Source organism: Eumetopias jubatus, unplaced genomic scaffold, assembly GCF_037043125.1.
Source record: "Eumetopias jubatus isolate StellerSeaLion01/CBP00866 unplaced genomic scaffold, mEumJub1_p1.0 scaffold_14, whole genome shotgun sequence".
Classification (NCBI taxonomy): Eukaryota; Metazoa; Chordata; class Mammalia; order Carnivora; family Otariidae; genus Eumetopias; species Eumetopias jubatus.
Window position 1 is genome coordinate 103,080,655 of NW_028274820.1, and position 23,137 is coordinate 103,103,791.

Here is a 23,137-nt window from a genome sequence, read left to right on the forward strand (position 1 = left end):
GTGAGTGATTGAACACAGTATTAAATAAAAAATTTCAGTCAAATCTGGCAGTTGCCAGAATTTCTTCAGAAGCTCAGGTATCACATGAGCAGAGAAGATACACAATGGTATTGGTCCTTGACATTAGCCAACTGCTGACACCTTTAAGATGGTTTCCTCATCTGTAAACAGGGCGGCTGGAAAGCAAACCACATCAGCACACCACACGTACTACCAACCACCTCCTATCGGCACCTCAAGGGAATGAACTCCTCGTCAACTTAAGTCTGGAGCTGCGGCACCACGTTTGGAACACACAACACGCTCAGTCCATCCAGCAAGTCAGTCAACTGTCTGCGGATGGGACCAACGCACTGGGGAGGACTGGCCCGGCCCTCTAGTATCTCCAAGGCTCAAGGTTGGATGCAAGCTCTGTAAGGATGCGGGTTTCCCTGCTGTGTTCATGACACGCAGAACAGTCCCACTGTAGGTTAACTGACATTTAAAGAAAAACTTGGAAAAAAAGAACAGTAACCATCGGAGTGACTAGGTGAAGAGCACCACATAAAGGATGCCCAGACCATCTCCAGACAGGGCCCAGGTCCTCCAAGGATCACGTGGTGAGAGGTGGCTTCCAGCACAGACATGGTGTTCAAAGTTCCCATTTACACAGAAATTCTTTTCAGATGAAAAAGGCTGCCCAGGTGAAGTGGATCCAGATTTAACAAAGTCCCACACACAGAGGACCCATGTAGAACACAAGGCCTAAGAATAAACCCTGTTAATGAGGATCAGTACTGTTGTCAAAGAGAATTTTTTTTGAGTATTTGTCAGCGATAATGTTTGCTTCGCGGTCGGGACTGGCTCTGTGCACCGTCACTGGGAAAGCGCCACTCAAGTGGGACTTAAGAGTCGATGTGGCGGCCACTGAGCAAAGGAAACCCTCCTTTCTCCTTCTTGCTGGTCCTTGTGGAGGGGGAGGGGTGCGGTCGGGGTCTGAAGGAGGTTCTCCAAGCCCCCCCCCCCAACACTTACTGGCAACATTCCCCACCCTTGAAACGACTCAGTGTTGTGGGATCTGAATCAGATCCTGTCTGCGGTGGACATCAAGCAAGGCCCGAGGAGAAACAGGAAGTGACTCTTAACTTCCCCTTGTCTTCAAGTGGCCTACGAGCAAGCAGCAGGGAAAGGAGAAGGCTCTGGCTCTGCTCGGTGCCCCCACGGCACGAAGGCCCCCACTCAAGGTGGGGGCTCTGCGGGTGCAGGGGAGAAAGTCACTACTGGGGACTAACTCTCCTCATGGACCCTCCAAGGCCGCTGAGCAGCTGCGGTCGACCGAGAGCCAGCCCAGTCCCGGGCCTCTTCCCAACCGTCCCACGGCCCCGCCGTCCGGTGGGCCCGCCAGATGCCAGAGCCCCAGAGCCCCTGCGGTCAGCAGGCCGGCCCGCGGGCACCCCCACCCCCACCCCCAGCGGGAGCCCCCCCACCCGCCGAGGCAGGGGAAGATTCCCTCAGTGGGACGTTTTCTTCTTTAAAGGCCACACCAAGTAGCTCGAGGGGTTAAGGTTTGCAGCTATTTTATTTACAAGTATACATTTAACACAATGAAATAAACACTGATATATCGAAGCCTAGTTAATAGTAGTGTAACAATATGTATCATTTTGATGATTACATTATTTTAAACAACAAACTACACTGAAAAATTAATGCCGATAAAATTCTTGGTCATAATATTATTAAGAAATACAATATATAAATTGAAAATATGATTGCTTAAAATTTGAAAATGGAAGTGAACTCATTTGGACAGAGTCAGAGTTTAACATAATCTGAAAGGGGGATGGGGCAGGAAAAAGCTCTGACCCAAATGAAATCTTTCAGGTTAACAGAAGGAAAAAGAAGCTGAGTTTATCTTAAAGGATAACGGGCAGTCTGCTTCTTCGGGCAGGATCGACTCCCAGTGTCCGGTTCTGCAGCAGGATTACATCACCGAGCAGGACGACTTTCCTTGTGAAGCGGCCCCGTCAATTTTTTCTGCCTCCAAAATTATCCTTCTAAAAACGTCAACAGCCGTCTGAAAATCAAAGAGAAAACTAGACCGCATTAGTTTTAAAGTGGAACCCTGATGAGTACTTCTACCGCTGGCAGGACTGAAGAAGGCCCACCGCCCACCGTCGCCCCCGTGGGTGGAGGGGCAGGTGTGGAGGTCCCCAGACTCCCTTCCTGCCCCGCACCTAACCCCCGTCACCTCCTGACTCGGGAGCTAAGCTCGCATCACACTTCTGACCTGTTTTCACTGGCCGCAGCCCAAGAGGTCCCTCCCCGCTGCCCGCTCCGGTGCCTCTAGAGTTTCAGGGTCCAATACGAGCACCCCCTCACCTGTCGGCTCTCATTCCCATCTGAACGCTGCTTTCCCTCTACCCCTTTCCTGGGGGGGTTCCCTCTTCACAGCCCTGAGCCACGGGACCGACAGCAGGGCAGGCGCTCTCCCCGCACCCCACTAACCCCTCCGGACCTGTGCCCCCCCTTCCCTGAAACGCTCGGCTTCAACCCTTACGCAGCTCTGCGATGACACGAGCCACCTTTGAGCCCCACGCGAGGGCTGAGTCGTTCCCCCTCTCCCTTCTGGCGCGGTGGCACTGTCTCCAGCACCGTGACCTCCTCTCCTCCAATGACCGCTCTTTCTCCACCGCCACCCTCAGCCCCATGGGCAGCCCCACGGGCCCTTCATGAGGAGTCACTGGTATTTTGGGCAGGGAATCCCCTCTTAGGCTGAACACCCGTCCCTGACGATAATAAAAAATTGCCCCTGTTCTCAAAAGCCTCAAGGGGCAGCACCTAGGTCTCGTTAATACCAACAGCTACCCCTCCGTCACCCAATGTCAAGTACCCACCATACCCAGCTTCTTTCTCTCTCTCATTCCCTCCCTCCCTCAATACCCCAAACTCCTCAGTTCTCAGCCCCACAGGGAAGAGTTTCCTTTGTCCGAGGACACTTCTCTGTCCCTTAACCACTTCTCGACCTCACCATCCTCCCTGGCCGCCACTGAGCCCACAGCGCACCCCTGCTGTCACTGTACTGCAGCTTCCTTCCCTGCCAGCCGTCACCTGCTCGGCACCTGCAGCCACACAGCCAGAGCGGCCCGGCTCGCTTTACCTCTGGGACCTGGACTCCAGAGGGGACCCTCGGCACCACCCAACTGCATTTCCCTGGTCTAGTCACTCCCCAGGTGAAGCTTTCATGCCTTCACTTTCTCCCGGGATTTCTAAAGCCTCTCCCCCATCCTCACACTCAGCTAGTAACCGTGTTTTCCAGTTTGCTGGGAAAACACGCAGCATTCACGAGAGAACTCTAGATACTCCGTCCACCAAACTGACCAACCTTTGAGTCTGGGCTCATCAGCTCCGGCTCCTTCCCTGCTGCCACGGACAAGGCACCCCTAATTTAGCTAAAGCTGGCCCCAGATCCCACCCCTCTTGTCTAATCAAGGTCACTGGCTTCAGTAAGGTTTCCTCCTTTCCCATGACTAGACAAACAAGGTGTTTATTTCACTGTACAAAAATGCACAGAAAAATATTTGGAAAAACACAGGCCAAACTCTCACCAAGAAAACAGTGTGCCTGGAATTTGGCTTTCTAGATAAATCTCAGAATTCTCCTTGATTATCTGTGTGATCTGACTCTGCCCAAGTATGTTCTCCTTCGTCCCGTTGCTAAAATACAGCTGCAGGCCTCCATAAGAAATAAGCCGGAACTGCAAGCACGTCCCATAGTTCAGTAATAGTCAGAGTGCAGGATTCTCACTGACTTGATCATTTTTTCCACCAAGCACTCTGTTAACAAAGTCCACTGAATTTGTATTACTTAGGTAAGTAATACAGATGACAAATAAGCTATATGAAAAATTATAAATAAAAAACTTGAGTAGTTCACACAGACTGGTCTCTAATCACATGACTACTGGTGTGTGGTGTGTGTGCACGCACGTGTCTTTACTACATCGGCAAATCCTCTCCCTGCTCTAGACCAAGAGCAGCAAGCAATCTGGCACATGTGTGGGTTAGAATCACTTACACCTCTAGTGTAAGGGATTAGAATTACTTGGTTTCTCCCCTGTGGGTGGGGACAGACTCGCCAGGCTTAGGGTCTCTTGATGCCCCTCAGCACATTCCAAGACCATGTGGGCAGGAGTACGGGAGCGCGACAGAGAGCAGAGACATCTCTAGGCATGCCTTTGAGATAAATGCTCAGGTCGTCAGTGTCCCAAGAACTGCATGTCACTGCTGTATTTACCTGATTTGGGCACAAGGATCTTCTCGCCTTAAAGGATGCATTTCCCGTCTAATGAGGAACCTGCTGGTCTGAGGGCAGCGCAAGAACAGAACAGATGGCGAGCGCGTCACCTCATCTTCGTGCTTCTCTGGCTTGAGCTCTGTGAGGTGGCCGTACGGGACCCTTGCCTTCCTGGACATGTTTGGCCACTATCAGATCCATTTGCTAAATATATCAAAACTGAAAAGAATCACAGTAGCTGGAATCCTTTCTCTTTAGCTCTGAGCCTTCAGCATGATTCACGTTTTATCTGGGTCTTCGGAAAGCACCATGCTACCTTCTAAAGGAAGCGCCAAGATTAAAGAGTGACCCGACGGAGAGCACGTCACAAACCGGAAGCTACAGTGAAGTACGGCATGAACCAGACGGCGGAGGCCCGCACCCTGAAACCCTGCAGTGGCGTAATAACGCAGCTCCAGCAAACCATCACAGGTCATTGTCAGAAAGCTACATTAACCCCAGGCGGTGGGCCTTCCTGGGCAAAGCCCCCTAGTCACGCTGGAGGAGGGCCCACAAGCTACCGACGCATCCGGGGCTGCCGGTGGGAACACGCGGGGCTGCCCTCGCACAAACAACAGTGCCACAGTCCTGCTGCCACCTATGTAAGGACCGTGTCCGATGGAACAACTGCGTCAGGACCCCCAGACCTTCACCAGAGAGAAAGAGTAAAGTCAGCAAACAGAACCAAGACAGCCGGGGCCATTCAACTGCACTTCTCCACCCGGAAAAACACTTTTTAAATGAGGTATGACTGACCTACAACACTGTGAGTTTGCGTGTATGACACAACGATTCGGTGTTTGTAGATACTGAGAAGTGAGCCCCACAGCAAGTCCAGTTCACACCCACTGCCACAAGTTACGATTCTTTTTTCTGGCGGTGAGAACTTCTACGACCTACTCTCTCGACAACTTCCAAATACAAACAAAAACAACACAGTATCGTTAACTGTAGCCCACCATGCTGCAGACTTACTGATCTTCTAAGCGGAAGTTCTTTTCTTCTGACCACCTTCAAATCTTGATTATGCAAAATTTCAAGCATATAGAAAAAAGGAAAGAACTGTACAATAATCACCCAGCCCCACTATTCTAGATTCAGCAAATGTTAACATTTTTACTGTATTTGCTTGCCCTCTCTTGGTCCATCCACCCATCCGTCCCATTTGGAAGTAAGTCGCAGACATTATGAAACCTGGCTCCTAAACACTTTGGTTTGCATTTCCTAAAAAATGCATTTCCTATTCTCTTCATAATTCCAACACCATCACTGCATCTAAGGAAATTAACATTATTTCCCTAATATATACAGAACATAATAAAATCTCTCCAATGGACCAAATGTGTCTTTTACAAGGTTTTTACCTTGTAAAAGGTAAAATTGGAACCAGATTCCAATCCAGGTTGACACACACACTCTGTAACCCAGACAGTCTGTATCTGTAGCCCACCCCAAGAATACTTTAATCTCTATTATGCTTTGGTCATGCACGAGGCCTTCTCTCCAAATCCATCGGAAAGCATGGTGTAGAGAGGAGAGAGGACCAAATTGTGGTGAGATTTAAACTTTAGTCCTAATTCTTATGCCATATAAATAGAGTGGTCTTACACAACTCACTGACCTCTTTGGATCTTACACTCACTTCCAAAATGAGATAGTGCAACTAAATGATTTTAAGGACAGATCAGACACCCAATAAATGCTTGATTTAATTCCATTAGGAAATGAAGGTATCTCTTACTATCTCAACTCTTGGTACCTGAATTCTTACTGTCTGCACTCAAGAGCTGAGCAGAGTCACACAAATCCCTTGTTACCTGGCACTTGGGAACCAATTACACAGATTTAATCTCCCTCATCATCTGAACCCAGGAACAAAGGGATCTGACTGTCAAGGGGTTCCTGGGTTGACTAAGCACCTACCAGACAGGTGTGCCGACAGAGTCCGCTGTGCTAGACATTATGGAGAATACAAAGGTAAACGACACATCTTGGATTTCGGAACGAATTATGGGGGATAAGAGAAAAGAACCTTGAGGGCCAGGGGAAAAGTGGCAGAGGTGGGGAAAACGGGCACCAGGCCTACAGTGTGCCAGCCATCCTTACCCACGATGTGCCAGTCACCCTTACTGAATAGTTTCCTCACAGACACGAACATCAACTACTCTTATTTGAACATCAAACAAGAGAACAAGTGGAAAAGACTTTAAACACTGTAAAGCACCGTACGGATGTAAGTGGCGAATTGAGAAAGGACAGCTGAGGTCCGAGGAGAGCAGGAGGGAAGGGCGCACTGGGCAAGTGTCCCCCATGGGGAAGGTGGCGGGCGCACTCTGTCATGCCTGAGAAGGACCGAGAAAGGTCGGGGACGCAACAAGAGGAACTGGAAGAGCACCAATCTCGCCCACCCTCCGAATCACTAAGGGCTCTGAGTCTGTTCTCTAGACAACAGGCAACCCACTGACAGGCTTTCTAGCAGAGGGCGACACCATCTGACATGCAGCTTTAGGAAGTTAGTGGCCGCAGAGAAACACTGCAGAGAAAATGGAGGCAGGAGGCAAGCTGGGGCGCTGCGGGGCTACAGTAAGGCCTTGGGAGGAAAAGGAAAGAGGGGCTGTGCGAAGCCTTCGCAGATACAACTGACAGCGTTCCTAGGATGTGCCTTTAACGGAACATCTGCCAGGCTGACCTGGGAACAGAGGCCTGTAAAACGGTTCTTAATAGTTCCTTTGTGAGAAACAATACAGCCACCACACTCCGTTTCATCCTACAGAGAAAGGGGCTTGGTGTAGGCACAAAATTACTGCCAAAATGATTTAAGATCATTCTCGTTTCTTTTCTATGTCTGGACTTACTTCTGTACCAGCCTTTAATATAAAAAAAATAATAATAATAATCTGTGTTCACAAAGTAGTCTTTCCTTCACTCTTAACTTCTGTTTATCCTACAAATATTCTAGGTCCCTTCGTAAGCAGAATCCTGATAGCAACCCAAAGGCTGACACGAGAGGGGTGGAAGGAAGGACACAGGTGAAACAGGAGTGGCCGGGAGGGCGGGGCTTGGGACTGACGGCTGCAGCACGAAAGGAGTTCTACAAAACTGGTACCTGATTTTCTTTAGCAGAAGATTCCAAGAAAGCCGCGTTCCAAGACTCTGCTAACGCTTTCCCTTCTTCATAACTGATCACCCTAGAGGAAAAAGAAAATTCTAATTAATGTACTGCGCTCTTCATTTAGAAAACATCTATAATTATTAACAAACCAGGCTCCACTTTTATCAACTGTTTTCTTGTAACGCAGAAGAATTCTCTCTGCTCAATCTTATCATCCAGTGTGTACCACGGAGGAGCATTTTAATAATGCCTAAGTTGGGGAACGGGACAGACGTGGCCTTTCGGGGTTACCCATGCTCCAGCAAGCCCTCGAGGTTCAGAGAACACGACTGTGTTTTCCAGTACCCAGGACACACACTATTTCACAGCGAGCTGGGCTGTGAGCACCCGAGGAAGGGCAGCCGTGAAGGGGCCCACAGCTCAGCTCTGCTGCGTGCAGGCGGTGGGCATCTAGCTGGTGAGCCTCCTCGTCTCCAGACTGGGCTCCGCGGCCCTGTTCGCTGACCTAATCCTGGCTGCAGTACTCAGAAACTATTTGTTGAATGAATGAGTGCTTCTGTGGCCTCTTTAGAGTCCACTTCGCACAAAATGGTGGAAGAATCCAAAGCTAATTTCCTACCACTTTTGCTCCCTCTTTTCTAGAGAAAACAATGGTCAGGACGGGTGAGATTTTATATTGGTTTTGCTCCTGCCTGGGTACACTCATTGCCATATTTCTGAACACAGATATGCTACACCTAAGAATATTTTCACCACGAGAACATAATTACAAAAGGTACTTTAGTGCAGACATTATCTCAGACTTGATTTTATAAATCAATTATTCAGAAGTTACATACCTTTCCATATGAAGGTCTTTCTTATTCCCAACCAACATAATAGGTATTCTAGTAATGTGAGACAAAAAAGCCAAAGGAAACTAGTCAGTGCCAGATCTTATTGTTCAGAGGACAGAACTACAATGAGTGTTATCTAACAAAAGAGAGAAACTGTTACTACTTACTGCACTTTCCCCACCATATCCAACAATTTGCCATGAATAACTTTAATCACTTCAAAACTGTAAAACAGAAACATGAAATAAGACAACCATCTTAGTGCTGGTGTTTTTAAATGTTTCTTATATAATGTTTATCATGGGAAAAATATATAATGTTATCGACTCACCATTTTAATATAAAATAACCTGAACACAAGGAATTCCTTAATTCTTTCCTACAAATCTTTCTTCGCGTGTGCATGTATTTGACACCGAGTAACCCTTACTGAGAATATTCAAAATGAAATAGGTGAGATATTTAAATGGGAAAGTCTAACGCTTGGCTGACAAATCACATAAACACGAATTTTAATCTCTATTTGTAGGATGTTCTTTAGCTAGAGGGCCCTAGCAGTCAGCCTGTGATCCACATTAATACGTGAGAACATACAAAAAGTAAATCAATTTATGCAGTCCCCATTTCCATTAGCAGAAGAGCTCAGATCATGTGCAATCACTATCTAGGCAGCTGGAGGGAAGAAATATAGTTTTTATTCTATCAGTGTCAGAGAACGTCTACTGGGATACTCTTTTCTCCCTTAACAACCTATTTGCTCCACAAGACAATCACTGAAAAACATTTAGTCTGGTAAGTCTGATTGTTACTATAACCAATTCCATCACTGATCCTTTAAAACAATGAATGCTATCTATGCAGAGCAAACAAACTCAAGCAAGCAGCAGGAGTGAGTCCTACCTTTTGATTGATGTAACAGAATACACAAGAATGTAACCATTAATATCTATGGAGTATGTCTGAGGAAAGATGGAGTATTCATCCTGTGGGAGAAAAAATAATTCCATTTGAGTAGAAGTCTTCATGTAGCATAACAAACAATCTGTACCCAAAGTTTTTCACACATGACCTGGTCAAAGAAATCAAAGGAAACAAAAAGTGGATTAGAATATTCTCCTAGAAACACAGCCTACACACTTAGGACTTACTTAAGACTGGTTTGGGGCTGATAATTGCTTTAAGCCAACATTCGAAAAGCGACTCTGGCTATTCTAAGACTTTTGGGGAGAAGGCTAGTAACTTCTGCACTTCCTGGGGAAACAGGATGGAAGGAACGACAAGACAACAGGTCCTGTGATCTTATAGGAAGCGAAAAGCACCAAGAGATCTTTTATGGAGAAAAAGTCCAGAACTTTAGTTCTCATGGGAAATTCATGAGTGCTTCTGGTTTATTCCATAAATCTGTATTTTCCTATCTAAAACTGTTACGTCCTCATTAAACCTATTCTCTGCATGTAAGTCACAACGGCCCGAGTGCCAGTCTATTGGTCATTAGTGGGTTGTCCCCAGCACTTGAGAGGGCAAGGAGAGAGGAGAAAATCAAAACGCTAGACCCGGTGTACCCAGACTTCTGAGGATCAAGTGAGTTATTTATTGGGCAAGTTTAGGAATTAAAAACAAAGGTACACATTATATAACAATGTATCAGTACCCAGTTTCATAAAGCAGCTTTAGGAAACTCAAAACTCAGCTTTAGAATTATTAAAGCAAACTAAAGGTCTAGTATCAATGCAGTGTGTCTTAGTACAATGCCACTGCCTGGTATAAAACATTTTATTCTCTGTTGAAATGTAAGTATCAACATGCCACTTATTCTAAGCACTATTACAGAAAATCAGGTCAAACCATCATTATATCAAGTAACTGTCTCTGTTAACTTTGCAATTCCACAGTATGATTACAACTAATGTTCATGATGGCCCTGAATTACTGCCCCAAATTATTACTATTTACCATAGTAAGAAAGTATCTTTAAAAAATAAAAATCAAAGGAAAATTAAATTTTACTCTCAACTCTTTGATATCATCAATAGTAATCATTCATCAGAAGACAGCGTTTCTACATCTCAGGGTTTAACCACATTTGCAAAATAAAACCTTTGTTTTCATTATCAGTTTCATATTAGTTTCATTGAGTTCATTTTAAATTCTGAGAATGCATTTTTGTTAATGGAATGATAGGTCTTTAAATCCAGATTAAAAACAAAATTCCCAATGATTTTAGTCACCAGCTGAGCTACAGTATATCCAGAGTTCAAACCACCTTTTCCCTGAAGAGAAGACATGGAAATACAGAAACGAGTCATTGTATTTCAGAGGCGTGGTGCAAGCAACCACCAGTTAGAAAGTATCACGGGGGGCACCTGGGTGGCTCAGTTGGTTAAGTGACTGCCTTCCGGCTCAGGTTGTGATCTCTAGATCCTGGGATTGAGCCCCACGTCGGGCTCCCTGCTCAGCAGAGAGTCTGCTTCTCCCTCTCCCCTTCTCCACTCGTGCTTTCTCTCTCGCTCTCAAAAAGGAATAGTATGTTGATTAATCAGCTGAAGAAATTAATAAATTCAACTATCAGAAAGTTCTTCATGACTAAAAGCCTTTCAAACAAAAACCGTAGACTGAAAACAAACGAAAACCTGAGGCTCCCGTCCCATAAAATGCTGATTTTCTGCGCATTATGAAGGGGTCTCTCAAACCAATAAGCCAAGACGGTCGGCCCAAGAGAAAAAGGGCAAAGTACACGGACAGGAGAACTCCCAGAGAAGGAAATACAAATGCCCTCAAACAGGAAAATACACTCCAACTCCTTCATGAGAAAAAAAATACTTATTAACCGGGATACTCTTCCTCACGTAGTGTAGTGGCAGGTAACGAGATTTGCTAAACACTGCGCAGACGCGCGCGCACCTGAGCGCGCGCACTCGCTCCCTGCGGCTGAGAACCTAACTGCCGGCGAGGCCGTGCTCTTACACGCATGCGCGCACGGCCCACAAGGACGCCAGACGCTGACGGCCGGGCTGGCGGCAGCAAGACTGGAAACCACGTACGTGTCCGTCAGTCGTCAGAGCATGCTGTAGCCAAACGGCACCGGGTTACGCAGCCACGGGGAGGAAAACCGAGGCCGTATGTATGGCTATGGGATCATCTCCAAGATGGAGACACGCAGATACCTCATTTCAAGCGAGAAAAAGAAAAAAAGGCCAACTCTATCTGTATGTTCATGTAGACAGTATCCGGGAAGCATATACCAGAAACTGGTGATGGGGCTGCTCTCGGAGGGTGGAGCTAATGCCGCCAGAGGGGGAAAGACCGCAGTTTTACTATTTACCGTTTTGCGCTATTTTGTTTCTGTAACATGTGCATTTAGTACTATTTCTAAAAAACTGGAACTTAATACTTTTTTTTTTTAAAGGGGGATTTGACATTATAAACACGACTGCCACTGACTCACTTGTCACTGAGTCTACTTAAATTAGGCCCAAACAAAATCTTTCATGCAAACTAAAAATAATCGACCTGTATTTAACTATGTTCATCATCATCCCTTGCTGGGCAATGAAACCAGCTACGATATAAACTACTAAGTAAATAGGACTTGCCATCATGTTGCTACAATTTTACTCCTAAAACGTGTACACCAGTGAACAAATGTGCTCTAGATGGCAGTGACAGGATCTGTCCTTTCTTCATCATCTCCCCCTGCCACTGGGGGGGTCTCAGCCCCAGCCCAGCAGAATCCAATTTTCTTTTTTTATTTTAATGATTTTTTTTTTTTTAAGATTTATTTATTTGACAGCGCACGCACAAGCAGGGGGAGTGCGAGAGGGAGATGCAGGCTGCCTGCTCAGCAGGGAGCTGGACGCGGAGCTCGATCCCAGGACCCTGGGATCATGACCTGACCTGAAGGCAGATGCTTAGCGACTGAGCCACCCAGGCACCCCAGAATCCAATTTTAGAAACAGCTCTTGGAGCAGCTGTAAATGTGACATCTCATCCAGTTGCTACCGAACGAGGTGTACGTGGTTCTACAGCACAAGGAAATGCGTGCATCGCATAATCACGGATCACAAATACAAACATCACCTTCTTTCTATTCCATAGTCTCCCAACTGAAATATTCTGAGCAAAAATTCTCTAACTATTCTTATCTGGCAGTAAGAGCAAGACAAGCAGAGCTAGTCACTGACCCTGCCTTTGCCATCCCTCACACCATATATTCACTCCCCGAGATCTCTGCTTCTTTGCAGGGGGGCATCCTTTATTATTCTATTAAAAGAGTTAAAGGCATGTGATGCTCCAGTGTACATTTAGACTTTAGAGCAAAATAGAACCCTAGAGGAACACATCTTCTATTTTGATAAGGTGTCAACATAAAGAAATTTTCTCTCCAGAAAAATGTTTTCAAGGACAGCTCTACTCCAAGTATAAGCGACACCCACACTATTCCATTCAGTGTCTTGTTAACATCAACATCAAGTTGCCATGCTAGGCACTCCTCTGGTCTTGGAAGCATCAAAGATCTACAAGTTAAGGACCAAATCCTCGTGAAGCTCACACATCCCCTCTGGACCATGCAACAGTTCTATGAAGGCAGGCACTACATCGCCAACTTACAGATGAAGAATCTGAGGCACAGAAAGGTTCATAACTTTCTCAAGGTCAGCTGGTTAGTAAAAAAAACCCCAGGATTCAAGCCCCAGCAGCGTGACTGCAGAGCCACATTCCAACAACTCTGAAATACTGGTTCTCCTTCTGGCCTCCTACAAAATGTCCTTCTGCAGTAACATCACATGAAAGTGATTTGCCAGTTTACATCCTCATCCCCACTTTCCAGAATCTTAATGAAAATCAAAATGAAGATATAAAAAGCAAACCCAAATCTTGATGTCAGAGGCCCACTATGAACGATGTGGCCGTATTTCTTCGCCCAGGACACTATCATTCAACACCTGCTGTCCCAGCATAATTATTACCAGGACTCCTTTCACTCTTAAAAGTGTCTTGTTTTAGGCAATAAATTACAGTCACCTTAACCATAAAAGATACAAACTCTGAGAATCCAATACAATGTCTTATCCCAGAGGCTCTTCTATGGTTAACTTCTAAAATAAGCTGCGTCCTCCACATCCTCACTCCCCTATGAAGACTTCTACCACTCCCCTTGTTCCTTTAAGCTCCATACCCCCTTTCTGTCACTGACAGGTACCCTGCAGAGTAAGAGCCTAGGACGGCTCAGCTCTAAGACAGCCATCGTGAGGCCTGGTGACGGAAGCCCATTATACCCACCACCAGGGGGCATGTGTAGGGTGAATGAGGGAGACACGTGGTAGATCTCTGTGATATACACATCCCATTTATTTTCTTTGAAGCTTCCAGAATTGGAACTCCAGGGTTTCTTCAGTGCTCACCCCCCCCTCAATATAGCTGTGTTCTTGCTTCACTAGGGGGCTACACTTTGCTTCTGTGTTCACTTCAAAACATAAAGCAGAGGGAGAGTTCATTCCAAACCCACAAGAAGGCCACACCATTCTAGGTCTATCTCAATCTCCCCAGGTTCCAGAAGAAAAGCCTCCATTTAACATGGCAGACCAGATTACACTACACGCACCCTCCTGCTAGTCTGATCCTTTGTCGATTGTAAGATGCAAGGAAGGACTCGAGACCAACATCCCCACATCCAGCAACTGTTGAATAGATTCAGCCCAACAGAACGGTTTCTAGTAAAGGCTGGACTGGGCACCATGGGAATGGGGAAGTTCAGCCATCAGGGTCAAGGGGTTTCTTTGTACTCTTCAAGTTCTCTGAATTCCTTTCACCCACTGCTTCTACTCAATTCCCTTGGTCTTCCATTCCTCAAATCCCTACTATGTTAAACTGTGACTATGGTGTTGGTTTATTTTTATTTTTTTGGTTACTTAATCTTTGGCAATTACCTACTATCTACAAATCAAATCTACACTCCCTAATCTAGTAATCATGTGACCTATCTATAAACCAGCTCCTTTCTGCCCTATACCTTTCTCATGCCTTTCCTCTGGAAAAGACTTACTTTTGTCTTGATGTAACATACATATTAGAAAGGAAGAAAAAAGTACTAACAGGATTCTGATATAGAATGCAAGTTTAGAAAACAGAAATACACTATCCTACGGATAAATACAAACCTTCCCAATGCTATGAGTATATTTCACACAATTCTAAAGTAGAAGAGCAAGTTACTGATTTGGAAAAACTGCCATAAATGTCTCGGTAGACAGCCCGTTAATAAACCCCAAAGGGTTTCCTTGGCATTGCTGTTGTGCTGAAGCATCGATGGCAGGGCCAGGACTGCCAGACAGAAGGACAGCGAGAAGATTCTGAGACACCAGAGACTTACTTGCCCCGCTGTGTCGACGAGTTGAAGATGATATTCTTGTCCATTGACTGTGATCAATTTTGTGAAAGCTACAGGGAAAAAAGGAATTAAATATTAGTTTAAAAAGTTGACTTTAAGATCACTTAAAGCTTGAACACTGATGACCAACTAAGCAGAGTCCCTAGTAAGTTCATAAAAAGATCCCATAAAACAGAATGGAACAGATCACCCAGAGTTTACAGATTCTTCCCCACTTCCACTATTTAACTAAGAAATACTGGCTGACTGATGGAAAATCAAGGTTTAGTACGCCCTGAACCTTTATTAAAGGAACTGAAATTAGGCAACAATTCATATCCTATAAGGTATTTGAGTGCTCTTTCTATGGCTACGCATCCCTCTTGTGAAAAAGTGAAATACATGACATTAAGTTTGAGATCTAGAATGAACCCAAAGCACAAAACTTCATTAATTTATAGGAAGTCTGGTGTCGGAGCACAAAGAGCCAATATTAACTGCAGTGTTGAGAACTTTCAGTACATAAAAAAATTAGCAATTTTATTGACAGATAAAACAGCAATGGAACAGGTGTTCTGCGTGAAGCCATCATGTCCACTTAGCTTAAGGATCCAAGCAATTTTGTGACAACTTCTTTTCCCTACCAAGGGGGAAAAAAAAACCAGACTCAAGTAACTTCCGGAAAAGTCAATTCAGAATTCTGAGGAGACAGATTTCAAACAAATGTAGACAAAAGAGGAAAGAACTATTAATAGTAACAGAATATTAAAGTGTAACCATCTGGAACCCTGGCAACAAAAGGGAACTGATGTCTTCTGCATCCCCGGTCCTAGCCATTTGTCTCAGACATGCGAGTGCTCCAACCTCCTGGCTGCTCACTCGACTCGACTAGAACTGGGCAGCAGAATCTATCCCTTGCACAGCTGGGAGAAGACCCACTGTTGCCCACGGTCTCCCACAGCCAAAAAGGGAAGCAGAAACAGACACAGGAATACCAGGAGAGAAAACTTTAAGTGACAAGGGGGATAGAGAAGAGATCTTATCTGAATGCTGAGTTCCACAGGGAGAGAAAGGGATGCTCATGCTAGCATCGTAGCCTCCTAGTGCAAGCAGGGGTGCGGGAAGCAGGTGGGCAAAAATCACAGACCAGGCCACCCAAGTGGGTTGCCACACTTTCTCTCATTCTTGGCCCTTGATGGAGACGACCACTTTAGGGAATAAATTAGATGAAAACCGAATCCAAGTATTTCAAGATCGGGAGTACCCAATATATTCGGTTTCGTCAATTCTAAGAAAAAAGTCTACTGTATTTTTTTTTCCACATTGCCACCTCTCTGAACTTGGGATGCATCTTGCATCGACTGCGCTTTCGATCACTGTCAGCCAGGGGGCAGTCATGATATTCCTGTGGGAATACCTGCCACTGACACCTTAGTCAGGTAAGCCCCAAATGTGCATTTTAGGGCGCCTGGGTGGCTCAGTTGGTTAAGCGACTGCCTTCGGCTCAGGTCATGATCCTGGAGTCCCGGGATCGAGTCCCACATCGGGCTTCCTGCTCAGCAGGGAGTCTGCTTCTCCCTCTGACCCTCTTCCCTCTCGTGCTCTCTATCTCTCATTCTCTCTCTCAAATAAATAAATAAAATCTTAAAAAAAAAAAAAAAAGAAAACATCATTCATTCATGCAAGATTTATTTCTTGAGTACCTATTATCCCCGGAAGCACTGTTCTGGGTGCTCTCGAAAAACTGCAGCTGACCTCAGTGAGCTTCCAGCCCCGGGGAAGGAAGGCAGACCCAGACACTGTCAGGCCTCTAATCTGGGAGAGGAGCACCCAGGCGGAGGTCAAACAGCGAGTGACAAAGCGCCATGAGAAAAAGCAGGAAGGTCGGCAGAGCAGAGGCTGAGAGAGTAGTGGGCAGATGATCAGGTTGGGGAGGAGGCAGAAGACCTTAGAGGAGATGGTAAGGACTTCAGAGTTTTATTCTAAATGTGATGGGAAACCAAGGGTTTTAAGTAGGGGAGTAACTTGGTCTGATTTATACTTAAAAGAGATGGCTCTAACTATGCTGTAACAGAAATGGACGAGAGCAGACAGAGGCCATTGGTGGGAGCCCATAGTACAGTGCCTATGTAGACTCGGGATCTGAAGATGACGGTGGTCTGGATCAATGGGGCAGAGAGGAGTGGAGAGCCAGGGTGGAATTCTGGGTGTAGTAAAAGGTAGAGCCCAGAAGATCTCTGACTGGCTGGAAGCAGGGTGTGAGAAGATGGAGAGGCAGGACAACTCCCAAGGTTTTTGGTCTGAGCAAGACCTATGAATCGCCTTTTACCAATTCGGGAAAGCCTGGGGGAGGAGCACTGGGGATGGGGGAGGACAGGAACGAAGAAGCCTACACCCAAGGGGAAGCGAGGGCAGCTAAATAAAAAAGCCCAGAGTTCGGGGCAGAGGGTGGGGCTGGGGCTACTGTGAGACCAGCAAATTCCTGGAGAGAGGGGCTGATTGCTGGTGACCCAAGCACAGAGAAAGCCTGAGCCTGATGTCGGAGCCCATGGGCACCCTATGCTGCCAGGTCCAGAAGATGAAGACTCAGCCAAGGAGACGGGAGAAATACTGGCCAGGAGCTTAGAGTGAAAAGGGAGGACATGTAATTGCACATAAGATGTAAGAAACAAAATTATTAATCAATGTTTTAGTATATTCTTGCACATAAAAAGGATGTAAATCCTCCAACGCACAGCAGTAAAATGAAATCGAGGCCCTTCCATCTGTCATGGAAAACTGCCTCTTCTTATTACTACAGAAAAAAAAGAAGTGTAATAAGAGATCTGTCAGTTCCATAAACTAGGAACCAATTCTTCTGCGTGCTCTATGTCCAACCTCCTGCAGCAGCAGAGAGCTGGCTTTCTCCTCGTCTCCCTTTCCTTGAACCCTCTCTCCCTCCCCCTCCCTTTTTCAATCACTAGAGAAATTAATCCAATTTCCAACCGAAAATCCTGAAATTGCCCTGAGCCGACTAATAGCTACTTACTGGTAAAGCCTACTAAGATAAGCAAGGCAAGAGATTTCTACAACTTGGAATTCATAAAGTAAGATTTGTGTTACTGAAGTGTATTGAGGACTCCTAATTCATGTCCTACTGAGAAGCCCACCCACCATGCAATGCTTGATAATGCTGCAAAGCTCCTAATTAGAATTTTCCAATTTTCTGGGAAGGTTTATTAGTGCATCAACAATACCACCTTGAGATGGCAGAAGTTGTAAACTGCCATTCCTCCTTAATTTATAAACTACTGCCACTAAATTTCACCATGGCAATTTGCTTTGTATTGAGTTGTTAGATTAACAATACAGTAGAAAATAAAAGCACATTTGTGTAGGCAGTATTTTTGGTATAAAAATTTCCCCAAACTAGAAAATACATGGTTTTATTGATGTTATTCTCTTATATCCCGTTTTAAAAGGTGACACAGTCCCAGAATTTTTGCTTTTGTGGTGATGCTTCATAGAGCTGTGTCACCACTGAATATTTGTTATGAACCCCTTGTTCTAGGTTATAAAGTTAAGTGTAAAATAATTACCGGATTATTTCCAGATTTACAGTGCAGTGCTTCTTAAAACCATCCATTCATTTGTTAGCAACAGGCTTACGATAACCGTTCCATTTCTCATTCCCTGTAATCACTGAACAGTGTTTTTGACCAAACAGCAGAGAATAAGGTGGAGGAAGGGTTTCTAGCTGGGTTGGACGGTCAGAAGCATGGTAAACAGAAACTCATGTCTGTATATGCCTCATGAACTTTTAAGCCATTCATCTACCCTGATATTCACTTTCACTCCTGCCTAAAGACTTTAATAAACATTTTTAGTCCATTTTTGAGATGAAAAAGTCTATTACTGAACACTAAGTATTAGATAGGAAACATTAAAAACACAATTAAAGATGATGTCGACAGCCTTCAAAGTAGGGTCACCTCATTCAATTTCTGCGGTATCAAGGTAAGAAGGCTGGACATTCACTGGACCGATTACTTACATATAAAGAAAATCTATTTATATACAACACATGACTTTCCCTCCACCTCAACTTTAAGCGGTACGACGACACACAATTATAAGAACCACTTTTATGAGCAGGGCCTACCAAAAAAACTATATTCTATTATTCTATGAATAAAATGCCCAAATGAGGCTTATCTCTAAGGACACACAATTCTAAACAGTTACATGTAGCAAATATTAAGGCCATGACCACAATTTTCTTGTGTTCTATTCCAACAGAGAGAACACCAAACTTGTTCACGTAGCATTCAAATGAATCTGCTCCTCCCACTGGCATACATACTCTTCTGTAAGTGACAGCCAAACAAATCAACACAGGATGTGTATGTAGCCAGGACTCCTCCTTTCCGGATACCAACAGAGGTTACTTTCAAACCCCGGTCTTCCCAGAGTCGGGTTAGTAACCAACAGGCTTCCTTGCCACCAGAATGCCAGGACATGAAGGATAGGTGCATATTTTAAGTTAGAGGTGGGCAAACTCTTCCTGTAAAGGGCCAAACAGTCTCTGTTGCAAGTATTCAACAGCTCTGCTATTGGAGAACAAAAGCAGCCACACTGTATGAATGAATGCACATGGCTGTGTTCCAATAAAACTTTATTTATGGACGCTGAAATGTGAAATTCACGTAACTTTCACAGGTCACAAATATTCTGCTTTTGACTTTTTTTTTTTAAAGATTTATTTTATTTATTTATTTGACAGAGACACACAGAGAGGGGAACACAAGCAGGGGGAGTGGGGAGTGGGAGAGGGAGAAGGTCTCCCGCTGAGCAGAGAGTCCAATTCAGGGCCTGATCCCAGGACCCTGGGATCATGACCTGAGCCGAAGGCAAACACTCAACGACTGAGCCACCCAGGTGCCCCATGCTTTTGACTTTTTTAATTATTAAAAAATATAAAAACCATTCTTTGCGCATGCACTGTACAAAAGGGCAGTGGGTCTTTCTGGCCTATAGGCCATAGTTTGTCAAGCCCCTGCTGTAAGCTTCTCTTGAAGTCTCTCTTGCAAGCTCTGGGCAGGTGAGGTCTACAAATCTAGTTGCTGAAGTTTATGAACCTGACAAGTCAACTTCATGTCTAATATGCCCATCAGGTTTTAAAGAATCCCATGTTTAAATGTGTATGTTCCTGGTGACAAACCCTGGGTTAAGTCCAGGTATCAAGAATCTGAGACGGCTGGTTCTAGGGTCTACTTAGGGTTTTAAGATCGCTTGAAACAAGACCAGCTTCCAAAAACCCAGCCTCCCTAGATGAAATGCTTCAGGTTTTCTTCCATGATCCTAGAATCAAGACTCTCATGGTCCTAGAGTCCTTCAGGAAGATTCTGAAACCACGGATTGAAAGCGGACAAGGTAAAGGTTGTGGCTGGTCCTGTTCTTTGGTGTTTTCCGCACATGGCTGAAATGCCAACAGACTTTAGAGCCATCTTTGTTTTCATGCTGCAACTGCTCTCTCCGTCCCAGAACAACTCACTTCTCCACAGCCTTCTTCCAACTCTTCAGGACTGGAAGGGGTTGGGAGGGTAGGGGTGGGGGAAGGGCTAGCGATTCCGTAAGAGTAAGGTAACAAAGGGTCTGGAGTGTTTTGGTCCTTTCTTTTCAAGTGCGGAATCCTTCAAAAGGGCTACTGTTGAGAAGGAGGGGGAAAGACTGTACTCTCTCTTCTAGTTTTCCTGAAGCAGAGTCTGGGGTAGGAGGTTCACTGTAGGACTGGATTCCTATGGGGCTGAATAACAATTTCTAGATGGTGGGATCTGGACACTCCATAAAAACCCATTTAGTGTGAATTGGATCAAACTTTTGGAAGCTTTTTGGGACCCCAGTTGGAGATCTATAGGTTTACCCCAATAAGCCCTGCCATGGAAGCCTCCAGGGACACACAATGGCTGTCTGTGTGAAGAATGCAGGCTTCTCAGTTTATAAACCCTTCCAAACAATACTTACTGTTTTCTATGGTTGGGTCGTAGGAGTCAACAAACTGGCCTTCAACAAACTGAATCGTCAATGAGGATTTCCCTATAAAAGAGAGCAAAAGCTCAGTATGTATTGGCATATTAAGGTAACAAAAAATTTAATTCTACTATTTTACAAAAAAACCCATTCTAACAAGATGAAGAGACAGAAAGTACTGGGATCAGAACACATCCTTTTAATTAACTTCTGGGCAATTTTAAAAAGGAAATAAATTTCATTAATCTGCTTTATATGAGAGCAATTTAAGCAATTAAGCTATTATGAATTAAACACTTTTGTCCCATTAACAAATATTACTGACCAACAAGCATATCACATATTCTGCTAAAGGTAAACAAACTCTGAAATAAGGTCTAAGTTAAGCTAATTTCCTCCGGTGTCCCTGAAATGTGGATATTAATTTTAATACAGAAATTAGTAAGACAGGATTTATTTCTTTGGGCTCTTTCATATATGGCTGTTAGAAATGTTACCAGGTACAGCTTTTAAAGAGGGGAACCTGAGAATACGTAACAGAAGTCTTTATTTAAAAAACTACTTGAGGGGCGCCTGGGTGGCTCAGTCGTTAAGCATCTGCCTTTGGCTCAGGTCACGATGCCAGGGTCCTGGGATGGAGCCCCGTATCGGGTTCCTGCTTCGCGGGAAGCCCGCTTCTCCCTCTCCCACTCCCCCTGTTTGTGTTCCCTCTCTCGCTGTGTCTCTCTCTGTCAAATAAAATCTTTAAAAAAATAAAAAACATAAAAAACTCCTTGAAGGTAGAAATCCTGTCTTCACCATTCCGTGTCAAAAGGCCTAGCGATGTCTGTCACACAGAAGACAATTAAGAAATGTTCTGGACTTCACAAAATCACTGCTAATAATTGAGCTGTGTGCTAAGAAATCAAGAACCAGAGCCCTAAGTTCTCACCCCTCCATTTGTTACCTATAATTTCTACTCAAGGACTTTAGACCAGGGGACTCTGTAAAGACAGTGCAAGAATAGTCCAGGAAACGACGGAAGTGGTCCCTCCCAAATTTCACCCCAAACCCTTTCTTCTCTCGTACATTCTCAGAGCACATTTTTAAAAGATGCTATGGTTTTAAAATATTTAATTATCTGAGAGAGAGAGTGAGTGCACGCATGAGCGAGCACAGGGGCTTGGGGGGGAGGGGCAGAGACAGAGGGAGAATCTCAAGCAGACTCCCTGCTGAGCATGGAACCCCATGTGGGGCTCGATCTCACGGCCTTGAGATCATGACCCAAGCCGAAACCAGGAGTCGGCTGCTTAACGGACTGTGCCGCCCAGGTACCTCAACATTTTATTTATAAGTAATCTCTACACCCAACGTGGGGCTTGAATCTCCTACCCTGAGATCAAGAGTCGCACGCTCTTCTGACGGAGCCAGCCAGGCGGCCCCTCAGAGCACTACGAATTTTAAACACGTGCTCCACACCCTTGCTGCGTCTCACTGAACTTCCATCTCAAAAGATCTTCGGGGAGAGAGGTTGTACCAGGAACCTTCTGCCCCTGGGGTTTAGGTTGCGCTTGCCCTCCTCCAGTCTGTGCAGAGGGTAGCTGATAGGTGGCATGTTTTCACAACAAAGGCAGGCCCTACATACTTAGAAATCAATGAATTAATAAACCAGTTTAAGAGTGGAAGCTGTGGGGAGACAATTAAAAAAGCCCCAAGTAGGCAGGCCTATTTTACTCCTCACGAGCAGTTAAACACACAAGCTCAAAGTATTTCTGGAATTATTAAAACCTGAAATCATTCTCTATACAAAGCAGCCTCCAAGAGCTTTTGACAATTTTGACAATTAAAATCCTCACTGCAATTCGAATAAATTCCCAACTCCTAACCAAGGCCCACAACACCAGGCCCTCCCTGTGCAGGCCCTGCTCTGCCTATCGCCCTAACCTCTCTATGCCACCGCCCCTCTGCCCAGACCCGCCCAGGCCCCACTCCCATCCCCCGTCCCTTTGTTTCAGCCATCTCCACAGATCTCCGCACATGACTCACTTTGTCATTATTCTGGTCTGGGATCAAATGTCCCTTCTCCAGAGAAACCTCCGCTAAGACCGCCCCATCTATGGTGGCGCCCAGTCCCTACCGGTCAAAGCGATCACTGCCATCCTGCTTTGTTTCTTTTTAGTGTCTGACGTTATCAGACCTCATCTCCAACTCATCAGCCCACCGAGACCAGTGTGGTGGCGGAGGCTCTGCAGACACTGTCATTTCCGAACACATGAATGAAATTAAAACTCACATGCCCTAAGGGCACTTTCATACACTCTAGATACTACAACACAAGATCTCAATCTTATATACACGCACGACCAGGAAACACAGTTCAACAGGAATTAAGAAACAGTTCTGTCATATTTATCTGGTAGCCAACCACAGGCCTGCCTGTGCTCTACAGGATGCAGGGGTCATCCAGGAGCCCACACACCGCAAAGGGACTGTGTTCAAAAGAAACCACGTTATCTAAAC

General features: G+C 45.2%; 1 protein-coding gene across 1 annotated transcript in view; it reads right to left on the reverse strand.

Moving 5' to 3' along the window:
* Positions 1 to 1,539: 1,539 nt before the first annotated feature.
* The window catches only part of RHEB (Ras homolog, mTORC1 binding), a 40,201-nt gene continuing 18,603 nt past the window's right edge, over positions 1,540 to 23,137 (reverse strand). Inside the window, exons 2-8 of the mRNA XM_028089213.2 lie at positions 20,633 to 20,704; positions 14,633 to 14,700; positions 9,163 to 9,245; positions 8,430 to 8,486; positions 8,266 to 8,313; positions 7,421 to 7,502; positions 1,540 to 2,056 (exon numbers count right to left, since the gene is read on the reverse strand). Of these exons, the coding sequence (XP_027945014.1) occupies positions 1,964 to 2,056; positions 7,421 to 7,502; positions 8,266 to 8,313; positions 8,430 to 8,486; positions 9,163 to 9,245; positions 14,633 to 14,700; positions 20,633 to 20,704 (503 nt within the window). The 3' untranslated portion in view covers positions 1,540 to 1,963. The remainder of the gene's footprint in view (positions 2,057 to 7,420; positions 7,503 to 8,265; positions 8,314 to 8,429; positions 8,487 to 9,162; positions 9,246 to 14,632; positions 14,701 to 20,632; positions 20,705 to 23,137) is intronic.